The sequence below is a fragment of the Dromiciops gliroides genome, chromosome 5 (genome assembly GCF_019393635.1).
Source record: "Dromiciops gliroides isolate mDroGli1 chromosome 5, mDroGli1.pri, whole genome shotgun sequence".
NCBI lineage: Eukaryota > Metazoa > Chordata > Mammalia > Microbiotheria > Microbiotheriidae > Dromiciops > Dromiciops gliroides.
The window spans coordinates 13,162,104-13,177,308 of NC_057865.1; the positions used below are offsets into that span (position 1 = coordinate 13,162,104).

Here is a 15,205-nt window from a genome sequence, read left to right on the forward strand (position 1 = left end):
CTTTTTCCTTTCATAAAAGTCAGGATAAAATATAGTGATAATTAGAGATAACTGATGTGAACCAGAATGTCGTCCACGATGTGCATGTCCTCAGTCTGTGGCTGTAGATTTATTGCTACAGTAGACCTGCTACTGTAAGGAAATTACTCACCCTAAGGAGTTGGTGTTTTGCGCATATATCAATGACATATTAGTAAAACATAATGATAGATGGTTAAAGAACTTCCATCTAATGCTTACATTTAAGTCTTCTGATGATAAATACAACTTCTGATGGTGCCAGACTGGAGTTCTAATTGGAGTTTATTTTAGTGGAATCCGGCAAAAGCTATGGTCTCTTCTAGTTCTAAGAGTTTAAGATTCTATTGTGGCTTTAACATTCATTTGAACAGTCCTGGTTAGCAGTGTTGTGAGCCATTAGTGTATAGTTCATGAGCATCTTTCCTGTCTATGTTAATCACAGCACCTTGCTAATAACTAGCATTCATTTAGTGCTTTTAGGTTTGCAAAGTGTTCTAGAAACCTTCTCATTTGCTTTTCACAACATCTCCAGGAGACAGATATTATTAGCCTCATTTTGCAGATGAGGAAACTGAGGCAGACAGAGGCCAAGTGACCTGTCTGGGGTCACACAGCTAGTCAGTGGCAAGAGGTGGGATTTGAATTCAGGTCTTCCTGACTCCTTGCCCAGTGTTCTGTGCCACCTCCTATGTTTGGGTCATAAGCATTTTAAAACATAGTTGTAAATATAGTTTGAAGATACAAAGAACACTGTTCTTTTAGGTAAGGAAGGACGGGGTCATGCCAATATATATCTTTCTTCCCCTTTGTAATCACATTTTATTTGTATTTTGTGCACATGCTTTTTTATTGAGTCTTTATTTTATATTTACTTACTAGTGGACTGTTTTCTTCTAAGAGAATGTAAGTGCTTTGAGAGCAGGGGCTATTTTGTTTTTGTCCTTGTGATGCCTGGTACATAGCCGATATCTAATATAGGTTTGTTAAATTGAATTGGAACAATGGGCAGAGCCACAACTAGAATGGGGTGAACAGAGCTTTGCCTCTGGCCCAAGGATTGGTAGGCTCTCATCTTGTTTCCCATACTGGCATATACTGGCTTTTTTTTTAAAAGCAGGATTCCAGTCTTGGTGTCTACAGGCTTGTGATAGCCCTTTGCTGCACAAATATTCTGCTTCTTTTTGCATTCCTTGATGATCATTTGATCACGTGCTCTTCTTTTTGCTGCCATATGTATGGGGAGAGCCAAGCTCCTTGGCAACTTTTAGTGCTTCCATCTTAACTGAAGTTAAGCACCAGGGTTCTGTGCTGCCATTCCATATAATAGCACCTTGAACCCAGGAGGTGTTTAATATATGAACTGAGTTGAATCCTGCCTCCCCACCTGCAGAGCCATGAAAGTGGCCCTGATCAAATTCGTGTCCATATGGTTACTTTTTTTTTTTTAAATCTAGTTGTGGGGCAGCTAGGTGGTGCAGTGGATAGAGCACTGACCCTGGAGTCAGGAGTACCTGGGTTCAAATCCGGCCTCAGACACTTAATGCTTACTAGCTGTGTGACCCTGGGCAAGTCACTTAATCCCAATTGCCTCACTAAAAAAAAAAATCTAGTTGCATCTAATAGTTGATTGCACCTCACAGTCTGATAAATATGATCCCTGATTTCTCCATGATTTCAAAATAAGATGCCGTCCTCTACTATCTTGGAACTTAGAGCATTTCTCCTCTTCTCATAGACTAATGCATCTTTTTCTCCCAAAGAAGAAACTCTCCACAAATGCAGATTGACACCTTTGCTATCATGCACAATCTCACAGTGTTGTTTGGGATGCCAATATCACAAATGATTTGCCCAGGGTCACACAGTCAATGTATCAAGGGCAGGACTTGTTCCCAGGATGTCCTGACCAGGAGACCAGCCCCCTAGCTACTGGACCACATAAAACTGGCAGCCAATTTTCCAGGGGCTTTCAGAGCGTCCTAACCCTTGTATTTCTCTTTCTTAGTGTGAGAATCTGATGGGGGCCACTTTTGTTGCTCTCAAGGTGGGATGGTGAGGTTCAGTTAAGTCCAACCATTGTATATTAAGCTATGTGAGGTGCTGGGAATACTAAAACAGAAGCAAAGCAGTCTCAGCTCTCAAGGGCATTTTATCTCCAATTCCACAAATATTTATTCAGCGCTTACTGTCTGCCAGGCCCTGTGGACACAGAGACAACGGTGAACCTTTCCCTTCCTTCAGGGAGCTTATAGTCTACAGGGGGCTACAATGTGGTGATGGCATCATTGTTGTTTTTTCTTTAAAGTTAAATTTTAGTTTTTTAAAACTAACGTCAGGCCCCTAACTCTGCCGCCACAGAAAAAACTGAGGGCTATATGTAAACATCAAGCCTCTATTTGTTTTAATGCCAAGTGTTTGTGCATGGGAAAACTCTCACCTTGAAGCATTACAAAAAGCCAGGGACACATTCCAGGGGACTAACTGAGCTTTTTAAAAAGTGTGTTAAGTGTGAGAAGTCTTGCCCTTCCCAATGTCACAGAGGAGAAAGATTAAGCCTCTGTCTATCCATTTAAATTGGTGCATTTTTCCGACCATTAAAACCTCCATGTATACCATCAGTCCTTGAAGACTTCAATCCACTTGAAAGTGCCAAGTGGTCTTACATCTAATAGCTTCTAATGAACATAAATGGTTTTGTTTTCATCGAGAGTACATGACTTTGGGAGCCGGACCAAAGGCCACCAAATGGGCTGAATAATCAGGTCATTGGTAAGTTGCTCCGGAATAAAAGAAAATGAGAAGTCAAATGAAGGAGAGGGCAAAGGTCGGCATTCAGGAGGCAGTGACCTGCAGGGTGCTGAGAACAGCAGCAATTCAGAGCCAAGGACTCTGAGAAGAAGGCATGGGAAGGAATCAGAGTCACTGCAGAAATCTGGCCCATCTTGCCAGGGCTGGAGAGAGGAGGGGGATGTGGCTAGCCCTTTTAGCCCATCAGATAGGGTGTCAGTGAGGCTGTCCAATCAATCAGTAGCACCAGCTTGGGGTTGTAGTCTTGGTTGTAATATCGGTTATGTGATGATTGGACCTTGGGGTAGCTGGGTGACACCATGGTGCACAAAGCTCCAGGCCTAGAGTCAGGAGGACTCATGTGCCTGACTTCCAATCTAGCCTCAGACACATACTAGCTCTGTGACCCTGGGCAAGTCATTTAACCCTGTCTGCCTCAGTTTCCTCATCTGTATGGTGAGCCAGAGAATGAAATGGCAAAACCACTTCAGTAACTGTCTAGAAAATCCCAAATGGGGTCACGGAGAGTCAGACATGCCTGAAAAATGATTCAAAAACAACGACGACCCCTCAGCCTCTCCTGGTCTCAGATCCTCAGGCTTCAGAGTGGCTGTTATGAGCTCCTTTCCTCCCTTTCTTCATCCTGAAGAAAGTGGTGCAGGGACCTCTCCAAATTGGATGTGGGGCTTTGGGTCCCCTGGCTCTCCATTCCGTCCTTGACCCAGCTGCTAAAATCATCTTCCCAGAGCAGCAGGCTGGCCTTGTCATCCCCTCACTCTCTGCTGAGTGCCTCCCTATTGCCTCCAGGAGAAAATCCAAACTCCTCCCTGGGACCTTGAAAATCTGTGGCAGGGAGGCTTCTGTCTGTCTCCTCAGGTACCTTTCCCATCACTCCTCTGTTCCAGGCTCCCTGGTCTGCTTGCTGTTCCCTGCCCTGGCCACAGCATCTCCCACTGCCATGGTTTTTCACTGACTGTCCCCCAGGTGAAGTGCATGCCCTTCTCCGCTGTGCCTCTTCCTTTGAGTCCTGGCTTGGGTTCCCTTGGTTGTCAGTATTCTCTCCCTCCATGTCACTTCCTGGTCACTGTCTCCACACCATGCCACCTGCCCTTGGGCATTACCCTCCTGTCTCTCCTTCCCCTTCATTGGACTCTGCCCCTGCAACTGTTTTCCTTTTATTGCCCAGAGCCAGACTTCTGAATCACCTCCCACCTCTGTCTCTGCCCTCCCTCACCCCTTGCCCGCTTCCTTTTAGGTGTTACCCTCCCTTCATTGCAATGAGGGCAGAGACTGTCCATCTTGTATTGGAATCCTAGGCACTAGTCCAGTGCAGGGCCTACAGAATGCACTCAATAACTCCTCCGCATCTGTCATCTATCTGCCTGCCTGCCTGCGCCCCTCCTGATTAAGCAGATATTTCTCTGTCTACAGTTTACCCCCCCCCCACCAGTAGAGTTTGTTTCCTGGGGGCAGGTATGTTTTCTTATTTGTCTTTGCACCCCCAGTGCCTTTACATGTCATCCTTCAGAGATGCTCTTTGGACTGGGTAAACACAACTTTTGTAAGGTGCTGTCTGAAGAAAGAAACAACCGATGAAAAAGAATGGCTGGAAATCTTGGCCATGCAGTAATGGCCTACTTAAGGGATTTAAAAAATGTTTGGAGTTCTTTTAATTAAACAAGCCTTTGAGGCCTTTGGAGGAATATTACAGCAAACCCTAAGTATTATAGTGCCATTTGTCCTTTAAGTCCATTGGCTTAAAGGACCCTGAGAGAGCATCTAGTCTGTCAGCCTTCAGAGGGGACGAAACCATTCCAAATAGATGAATGTTATTTTATTAAAAACAGCCTCGGCTCTCAGGAATGTAGAGTCCATGGCCTGTCATTGTGGCCTGTTGCTGTGTCTTGTAACTCCCAAGTTCTACCATAGTAATTCTAACATATCAAACAAAAACTGTTCCTCTGATTCACACCAATTTATCCCTTTTCCTCCTTAATGAGGATAGAAGAAAGCTTGCTTCCCAAGTTATTTCTTTTCCAACAATGTCTCATTTCATCAGTTAAATGATTCACGACCTCTTCTCTGGAGTACAGGGTGTCATCAGTTGGTTGTTTTGTTTTTTTTAACCTTCCTTTCTTGCTATCAGTAGTGGTGACCTTGGCCTTTTAGGAGTGAGGTAAGGATAGACACTGACCTCAGATTTTACTGGTCGAGGGACCAACCCCTCTACCAATACAGGTAAGCACTGTCTGAGAGCATTGCCTGGAACACTGAGGCCAGGGTCAGTTTATGTCAGAGACAGATTTGAACCCAGGCCTTGCTGGCTTCCAGATTAGCCCTCCCTTTGCTCCAGCTTGCTGCCTCTCACCTGCGGGTGGGGAAGGAGGCATGAATGGCACAAGGTTACTAGTTGAGGCCTAATTTCCCTTCATTCTGAGGCCAGCAAATTGGCATCAAGTCATAGCCAAAGGACACTTACGGGTCCCATCAGCCTAGGGCGACAGCTTTAGGAGAAAGGAGGGACTTGTTCACCTCAGCCTCAGAATTTGAGAAATACTTGGCAGAAGTTGAAAGACAAATTTAAGTCTGGTACCAGGAAAAATTTCCAGACAATTACAATCATTCCAAGTTGAATGCTTTGGAAAAGTAGTGAGCTCCCCTTCCTTGGAGGTCTGCAAGCAAAGACTGAACGACCATTATGAGAGAAGTTTAGGCACTGGGCATTCCCGGCCTTTCAGGTCCCTTCCATTTCTGCGTGATTCGGAAATGTTAACATGTAGTACGTTATCTTCTATCTACTATGTGTGTTTATTGTATGTGATTATCTATTGATATGATTTCCATTAAAATTAATTTTGTCTTTGTAATATGGAGCACAGTGCTGGGCACAGAGTAAGTGTTTAATCAATGGTTGTTGATTGATTAAAGAAAAAAGACATTGTCTAATCAGTAGATGAATTCTTTGGCCAAGAAGCAGATTACAGAGGGCAGCTAGGTGGCACAAGTGGATAAAGCATTGGTCCTGGGTTCAGGAGGACCTGAGTTCAAATCCGGCCTCAGACACTTGACATTTATTAGCTGTGTGACCCTGGGCAGGTCACTTAACCCTCATTGCCCCACCAAAAAAAAAAAGATGATTACATATCCAAAATGACACCCACACTGTGCTTCTGGACTGACCTGTCCAGTCTTCTTGAAGGCTCATGACTTAATTTTTAGCTGCTCTAGATCAGAGGTTCTTAATATGATATCTGTGACTTTTAAAAAAATTGATAAATGCATTTTTTTGGCAGGACAATGGGGGTTAAGTGACTTGCCCAGGGTCACACAGCTAGTAAGTGTCAAGTGTCTGAGGCTGGATTTGAACTCAGGTCCTCCTGAATCCAGGGCTGATGCTTTATCCACTGTGCCACCTAGCTGCCCCAATAAATGTATTTTAACAGAATTGGTTTTCTTTGTAACCCTATGTATTTGTGCATTTAAGAAATGGTGTTCTGAGAAAGGGTCCATAGACTGCATCAGACCAATCACCAAAAAAGGCCAGGACATATGAAAGTAGTGAAAAACTCTTGCTCTGTATTAATAGGCTAGTGCTGATCTTCATGTTTAGGTTAAAGTTCAATTTAAGCTGTGGTATAGATAGTACAAAAGGATATGTGATCCAGCTCAGTAATGATAGGTTGTGATACTTTTGTTTCTCTTTGTACTGAGGGGCTGAATCCATTATTCATCTTTTTGGGGGGGAAGGGGGGAGGTTGGTCTGGGCTTATGATTTCATTCATGTGGGGGAACTCCCAGTATGGACAGTCCTCCTACATATTCAGGTCAGTGTGGAGACCACATGGAGAGTCCAAAGCATCCAGATGTTGACTTTGGTTTCCATTGGCGGTTCCTTTACAGCTCTTTTTGAGGCCCAGGATGTAGAACTGTACCTGAGACCACTGAGAAGACACATTCAGCGCCTGAAGGAGACCGAATTCCCACAGATTGGCGTCTTGATTTCCCCTTTATTTCACACCATCTGCCTGATTTGGAGTCACTCCAGGTTTTATAACACACCTGCCCGGATAATCATCTTATTGCAGGAGTTTGGCAATCTCTTTATTGAGCAGGTAAGCAGCACCAGAGAAAAAACTTCAAGAATAAGAAATAGATTTTTATCCCATGTTTCAGATTCTGATTAGAACTAATGGGGAATGAAGAACTGGGGCAGACACTGGGGCCCAAGGTAGCCCTTCCTTCTCCCTTAGACACACTTCTGTTCAATAAATGTTGACTTAGTTTCTACTCTCTATAAGACTCTGTCCTAGATGGTATAGTCCCACTGACAGCTCAAGATAGGGAGGGGATCATCCTAGGCTTTGGAAGACAGAAGGCAGAAGCAAAATAGCCCTTGTCCTCAGGAGGCTTACACTGTGCAGGCACCTGGGTATGAAAAGGCTTGTTTGTAACAAACGCCACCTAGCTAACAGAGAGGCCACATGGCTCTAGGGGCCACTACTCAGTTCTTTGTTTCTGAGTAATGCATTACCTTTCCCCCCCCCTCAGGGCAATGAGGGTTAAGTGACTTGCCCAGGGTCATACAGCTAGTAAGTGTCAAGTGTCTGAGGTCAGATTTGAAGTTGGGTCCTCCTGAATCCAGGGCTGGTGCTTTATCCACTGCATTCCCTTTTAAAAATTTTAAAAATTTTATTTTTAATTTATGAACTAAAACAAGCATTTCCGTAATAGTACAATCAAAATATGATTGAACAATTCTTGGGTCTGAGTTGTGTATGATTAGGTGATTCTAAAAAGCAAAACTTGGTAGGAAAAGGTCATAAAGGAGAAATTATCTCATAAAAACAGGCTGTAAAAGGCAGAACTAATGCAGAGGAAGCAGGTGGGAGTGGAACGCTGGTGATATTGGAACCTTACTCTCATCTGGCTCAGAGAGGAAACACTGTATATATCTGAAGAGGTTTGGAAGTCATCCCTTTTAACTTAAGAAAGAACTTTGGCTTGTAGGAGGAGCTCATGAGATGAAGAGAATGAGAAGAGTTTGAGGGGAAAGCTCTAGCATAAAAGTTCTTCTCCCTTCCTCTCCCCTCATCTTCTTCCCATCTTTTCCTCTTTCTCCTCCCCCCTCCCTGTCTCTTCTTCCTTTTGCTGCCTCCTCTTCCCTTCCCTCTCCTGAATGAAGAGAAGCTGCTTGGCTATCATTGTTACAACGTGGTCCAGAGTGATGTTGGACAGTTCCATGTTGGGCTGGATGTGAGCTCTCTTTGAACTGGACAAAATTGCTATGGATTTTCCTATCTGTGTCCTACATCAGTCCCCAAAATACTTTAATGTCTATAAGAATGATGTACTCCAGGGAAATTTATTCAGGTGCAGATAATTAATAGAGCTACTGGAATGGGAGGATATCGAGTCTCCGCGGAGAGTCGTTCCTAAGTCCCTGGTCTACTCCTGAATAATGTAATTATTATTTATAAGACATACACCTATGTGACAGGTGTGAACACACATGTTAAGCATATACATATATATGTTTACACATATACTGTAGGATGTGGTATATCATACCATGTGTCTCATAGGATTGTAGACTTCAAGCTTGAAGGGACTTAGCACCACCCGTGTCCCCTCCACCTTTTAACAGTTGAGGTAACCTAAAGCCTGGAGAATCAAGGTGACTTCCCCAAGATCACACATTGGCATAGCTGAGATTCAAACCCAAGCCTTCTGACACCACCCCTCCCAAATTCTGTGCTTTTTCTCATTATTATCCTGTGACATGAAGCATGAACTCCAACCCACATTATAAAGTAATAGCTACCTAAAGGTCATCATGCTGGGGAGTTCTGTGCTGCCCTCTTCCCTGTCCTGTTCGAAACTCTGACAGCTTCCTTCTTGAAGTTCATTTACTGTGTTTGATGGCAAACGAGGAAGAGCGAGGCTATCTAGGAATCAGATACTTCTCACCACTAAGGTTTCATCCAGGACTGACTTCAGAAAAAATGTAAGTTTCCCCTTCTTTCCTGCCAGTTTGGTAGGTCTTCCCCCATCCCCCTGACATTCTTGAAGTCCTTGAGTGGAAGTTTCTTTTCCAATGGGAGATTGTTTTTGGTTTTTTTTTCCCCATCCCTGGATATTCTGCCCGCTCTGTAGGCGGGGAGTCCCATCTTAAGTGGCTTAAGATGTCAGAGCTTAGCTCAAGTGGGAAGGGAGATAATAGGACACATAAATTGGGGCGGGAAAGAAATCCTTTCAACTAATTACTAATACATCCCACTCAAATGGATTCCATTATACTCTCCATTGAGATGTCTTACTACTTTCTAAGCAGTAATCAATTAAGTCACACAACTTTAAACTATTGTGCCAGTGAATTAAACACAGGAGGCCCTTAGCATTGTTGGGGAATAGATTCTAGAGGTTAGTCTATTAAGGAAACACTTCTTAAACAAACATTGATTGTGCCTACTAAGTGCCATGCACTAGAGTAGTGGGATGGGGAGGGGGCTGTAATAAGGATAACTAGGGAGGGCCTGGAAGGAGTTAAGTTTGACTGATGCGGCTTCCTCCTTTTCTTCTCTCTTTTCCTCCTTTCCTCCTGTTAAAACTCAGGTTGCCGGGGCTACTCTCTCCCAGCTGGGTTGGGGGTGGGGTGGGCCTTCAGATGACTTTAAGTGCTTGTACCTAGTTAAAAGACAGCGCCAGAATGGCCTAGCTAAAGTCCAACGTGTGGCCACTCAGCATTGTCCAACATTCACCAGAGAACTTGGCGCTCAATTTCTTATCGCATTTCTATTTGCTGATCCTGGCGCTGCTTGCTACACCAGTTCATAAACGGCGTGGTGTGTTCTCTCTGAGGTCTTTGCTTGCAGAGTTGCCTTTCTCCAAGTGTGCCATTCCAGGTCAGTTTGGCTTCTGCAGGTTCCCCACAGGCTGTGGGCAATTGAGCTTTGTTGTGTCTCTGATGAGTGTCTTCTCACACTAGTAATCATTGTGCCAGTTAGGCTCTCACCTGGCAGCCGTGTGGCTTTTATGTGCAGCATTCTCCCCACACATTCATCTCCGTGGAGGTGGGTGTTGTTCAGTCTGTTGTTCAGTCGTGTCTGACACTTTGCGACCCTTTTGGGGTTATCTTGGCTGAGATACTGGAGGGATCTGCCATTTCCTTCTCCAGCCCTTTTACAGATATAGGAACTCAGGCAAACAGGGTTAAGTGATTTGCCTAGGGTCTCACAGCTGCTAAGCATCTGAAGCCAGATTGGAATCCAGGAAGTTGTCTGCCTGACTCCAGGCCAGCACACTATCCACTGCACCACCTACTTGCCCCTTTTTTGTTGGAGACCAACAAACCACTTTAACTGAGGCTTTATGGGTTCAAGCCCTTCCTCTGGCATATGCCCCCAGTGTGACTGTGGGCAAGTAATTTAACCTCTCTGTGCTCCTGGTAAGTACTGATCTATGTTGGTAAAGAAAGTGGCTTGTTAGGGGCTCCTTACATGGATAGAATCACAAAATACAGTACATAGTTTACCTTTGGATTTTCTATGATTCTTGGAAATTTGATTTTTCAAAAATGAGTCCAATGCAAAATTCAACTCGTACTCATAATATGTGAGAAGAGCCCTGGGCCTTTTCTAAAGTTTTCTATAGATGAGAAATCCCCATACCTCTCTGGGTTTTAGTTTCCTCATCTGGAGAAGAAGGGGTTGCCTTAGATCATCCCTGAGATCTTCCAAGACCAGCCTTCTGTCCCTTATGCTCTAGTTGCTTTTCGCTGTTCGTTTTTGCAGCATTATAATGTTTTGTAAATGAAGCTATAGTGGAACTAAAAAATTCCTTGAGGACAGGGGCTCTATTTTTTTGTATGGGTCAGGCACATAGTAGGTACTCGGTATTTGAATAATTAAATTGTAAGGCAGACAAGGACAAGTTTACTATTTGCAAGTCTGGAATCAGTGTAGGGCTAGATGCTTTCCCAATAGGTATGGTGGGTCTTACCTCAAGAGCCAGAAGAGATCAGAGGTCCCAGCTGGCCCTGTTCTTCCCTTCCCCTCAACTTCCCCAGGTTCACATGGCACTACAAGGCAGAGGAAGATTCTGCGATGCTTGGGTAGGAAAGGCCTCTACCTGATCTATACATTCAGCTAATAAACTAAGACATAGACTCTATTCTGTTTTCTGGAGATGTTTAGAGACTAACTGGTGTTAATCCCTTAGTCCAAGGCAATTCTGGATGTCAGACATCAGTGACAAGCCAGTTGTGGTTAGGGGTGTGTGAAACATTTGGGAGGTCAGAGGCTTTCCTGGTGTCCTTAAAAAGACTCGGTGAATGACCACCTCTCTATCCCCAATTTGGGAGCCCGGGAGCTGATTCATGTAAAGTCATGCAAGATCTTGTTGCAAATTGGGCCACCTCTGCTCTGAAGTAGGATAGCTTTTCAAGCCTCCCATTTATGAGGGACATTTGTAGTTTGTCAGTTGTTAACAGAAAGGGAGGTTGTTCACTCTAGCTTTTGCCTGTGACCTAAGGTCTGCTGCCTCTTAGTATTGTTTTTATTTGCATCAGGTGGCTCTTGTGTTCATTGTTCTCTGGACTCTGCTTTCTTGGCTGTGTAGCACTTCCTACGAATCCCCCTTTCTTTGAATTCGTCCCACTACAAAGGTATTTCCTTCACTTGCTCTCCCTTCCTCCAAAGGTTCCATCCTTGAAGGTGCTCGGGTTTGCCTCCTGGGACTCATTGACTGGTCCCTGTCCCTCGCCCCCAGCACCCACACAAATGCCAAGCCTTGTTTCAACCACCATGATTTCTCCTGCATCATCCCCTCCCTTCTTTCCATTTACTTGCCACCCTAGTTCAGGTCCCAAACGCCTCTCCCCTGGGCTGTTGTAATGGCTCCTTAATTGGTCTTCTAGCTTCTGAGATCTCCCTTTTCTAATCTATCCCCCACACAGCTGTCAAATTAATCTTTCTTCCTAAAAAACACAGCCAGCCATGTTTCCCCTCCGTTTAAAAATCCATTGGCCCTATGCTAAAATGCAAAATCTTCAACCTACCATTTAAAGCTCTCCACAGTCTGATTCTCTCCTGCTTCCCTCATCTGAATTCTAGCTATTTCCCTTCAGATGCCCTCTGTTCCAGTCTACAAGTAGACCACTACTTGTACATGGCATTCCTTTTCCTCCCTATGGGGGAGCCTCTGCAGACTGAAGCTATCTTGTGTGTCTAGAATCTGACTCTGCTCTTTACAATCTGGTGTCAGCCCAGCTTCCCAAGCTTATTCTGCATTACTCTCCTGAATCTACATAGCCAAACTGGTTTGCTTACTGTTCCCCACAAAGGACATTCCCACTTCCATTCCTGTGCCTTCGTACTTGTCCTGCATGCCTGGAACTCGCTCTTTCCTCATCTCTGTCTCCTAGAATTCCTCACATCCTTGCTTCACTGCCAATTCCTGATCCACTCAGTTGTGAGTGTTATCTCCCTCCTTGGAATTACTTTATATTGTGCTAGATGTAATCTTTATTAATCTGTGGACATATTACTTCTTCCTAAGACAACAAGCTGCTTAGTGCCTTGTATATTGCCAAGCACATGTTAGGTACCCAATGAATGTTTATGAACTGAATTATTTACTAGTGATTATCAATTACTATTTTCCCTTCCCTGCCTTGCCCTGCCCTATATCATTCATTTAAAAGCCTTTTCAAAGGCTAGATTGATATTTCGGGCTGATGTGAGTATATGTCACTTTAAAACAAATTGTGATAACCTCAACTTTAAAGTGAAGCCAATGAAAAGTTTCTTCTGACCTAAATTCAAATTCTGCCTAAGAACTTAGCTTTGTGTGAACCAACGCAATTCACAAAATCTTTCTCAGTCTCAGTTTCCTCATTCATAAAACGGGGATAATTACAATATCTACCTGACAGGGTTGTTGTGAAGAATGTATGGTATTATAGTATGTACAGTTCATTTTAAACATTAGAAGACCATATAAATACTTGGTATTATTATTACCATGGAATTCTGTTGAATGAATAAAGTTATACTGAAGACGGAAAAAAAGTTGCTTCTGTATTCCTGACCACTGTGTTTCTCTCATTGGCTTGTAGGCAGTCACCTACCTTTCCCAGGATGAACTTCTGAAAGGAGAAGTAGAAGAATCCTTGGAACGGGTGCAAGTGACCATAAGCATCTTAAAGACTTTTAAAAATTCTTTCTTCGACTATAGGGAGGGATTGGCAAAGTATTTCACCAGGTGCCAGGACGTCAAGCTATGGGATTTCCAATCCCACATGGTGTTTTGGAGATTTGACAAGTTTTTCAACCATGTGATGAAACTAGAGGTAGTGTCTGTTGCTTCATACTTTCTGCAGGTCAAAATTTGAGTACTTTAAAATGCCTTTGAATGAGTAGGTGCTGTCATCCATGGATTAAGTGAGAAATTGACTCTCCAAGTCATTCAGAAGACCATGGGGGCAGTCCCCCATACAAACACTAACCGTGGCCATCTCCTCTGGTTTTCCTAGATTTTCTTTCATTTCTATGTCATTTTTTATTATTCTGTAAATATTACATTTAGTACAGATGGAAATCCATATGTAATGAAAGCTAGTCTTTAAATAAAATCTTGAAATGGAATATATCTGGTGCTCTGAAAAGTTAGATTTTAAGGTTTGCAAAGATGTAAACACAGGTTATCGCACTTGACTGGAGAAGAAATGTATCTGAAGAATAGAAGGCTAGCCCCTGAGTGAGAGAAACTTGAGATTCTGCCTCTGTTACGCATTGACTGTTTTCTAGTTACTTCTCTACAATAAAATCTTTATTTCTTTTTCTTTTGAAGTGCGCATGGAAATGCAGATTTTTAAAGTGTTTTTGGTTAAATGTTGGAAATTATCAGTTTGAGTCTTTACAATGCCATTTATTTGTTTGCTTATTCCAAAGGACATATTTTCTACAATGCTGGAATTGGAGAAGCTGGAAAGACTTGAGTTTGGCGGCACCAAGGGGACTGTTCTAAATGACGAGATCCGTGAAATGAGTGAAGAGTTTGCAGAGATCTGTGAGGTTTTACACCAGAGAACCTATGACCCATGTGATTACAACAACATGGTAAGATTTTCTGAGTTTTCTGAGTCACATTCCATCAAATCTTAGAATATAAGATGTTAGGAGGAGTCTTAGAGATGAAGAATCTTAGAGACCAACCTCAGGTTCAACTCCTGAGGAAACTGATCAGTTAACAAACTTTTGTTATATACCTAGTGTGTGTCAGGTGCTGGGTCTATCAAGACAAAAATGAGAGTTCCGGTTCCTAAGGATTTTTCATTCTACAAGGGAAAACACTGAGTAAGGCCCCAGGAGTTTAATGATTTTCCCAAAGTCATATAGGTAGTTTGATGGCAAAAGCCAGGATTGGAGCCAATATCTCTCATCCCTTTGTTCAGTTTTCTTCCTTTCTCCCTTCTACCCTTTCCCTCCCTCCCTGTTCTCCTTTCCTTTCTGCCTATTTGCCTGCCTTTCTTAACTGGCTGGGCCCCAGCATTCCTCATTCTTCCTGGAATCACTTGAGACCCTTTTGACTGGGATTAAGCATCCTTTTTCTCTTTGTTTAAGAAGTTTGCCCTTCTGACTTCCAAGTTGTCGTTTTTTGCAGTTGGGCAAATGGCTTCTTAATTTTCTTTTTCTATTTTACCCTGTTTTTGTGAGGGTGAAAAAAAGACTTGTCATTTATTACTTTTCCTAAAGGGAAGTCAGGGAGCTGTCAATTTTTTAGCCTCTTCTAATCTTAGATGTCTTCCCGCATCTGAGTCTCTTGGGATTTACCTGTAAGAATTCCCACAGCACTGGGTTAAAAATAGCTCCTTGTTATCAGTTGTTTGCCAAGGTCCAATTAAGTACTGAGAGAGAAAAGCAAACGTCTAACCTTTTCCTCATTAACATTCTGTAGCTTCTTCATTTTATCACTTTTCATTTTTATTTTGAATTGAGCAATCTTCAACTTCACACATTTTTCCTAACATCTAAATGTATCACAACAATAACAATAAGATGTGTAGTTTTATACAAATTAATGTCGTTTCTATACATTTTATCTCATCTTATTCTCCCAATCACTGTATAAGCTTGCAGATGCAAACATTCTTGTTTACATCTCGCTTTTGTCCTGAACTTGTGATGTCCTGGGTGTCTTGCTGTGAAGACTTCCCCTACCAACATAGATTGACACACTTTTTGCAATTGATCATCTTAGGGAGCTGCCTGGGGACACCAAGAAGTTAAGTAATGTGTTTGTGGTCACACAGTTGGTATGTATTAGAGATGGAATGTGAGCTCAGGTGCAGTGGATAGAGCACTGGTCCTGAAATTGGAAGGACCTGAGTTCAAATCTC

General features: G+C 43.1%; 1 protein-coding gene across 1 annotated transcript in view; it reads left to right on the top strand.

Annotated features, from left to right (window-relative positions):
• Positions 1–15,205, top strand: part of DNAH11 (dynein axonemal heavy chain 11) — a 292,856-nt gene that overhangs the window by 24,281 nt on the left and 253,370 nt on the right. The window contains exons 6-8 of the mRNA XM_043967174.1: positions 6,709–6,920; positions 12,923–13,156; positions 13,758–13,925. Of these exons, the coding sequence (XP_043823109.1) occupies positions 6,709–6,920; positions 12,923–13,156; positions 13,758–13,925 (614 nt within the window). The remainder of the gene's footprint in view (positions 1–6,708; positions 6,921–12,922; positions 13,157–13,757; positions 13,926–15,205) is intronic.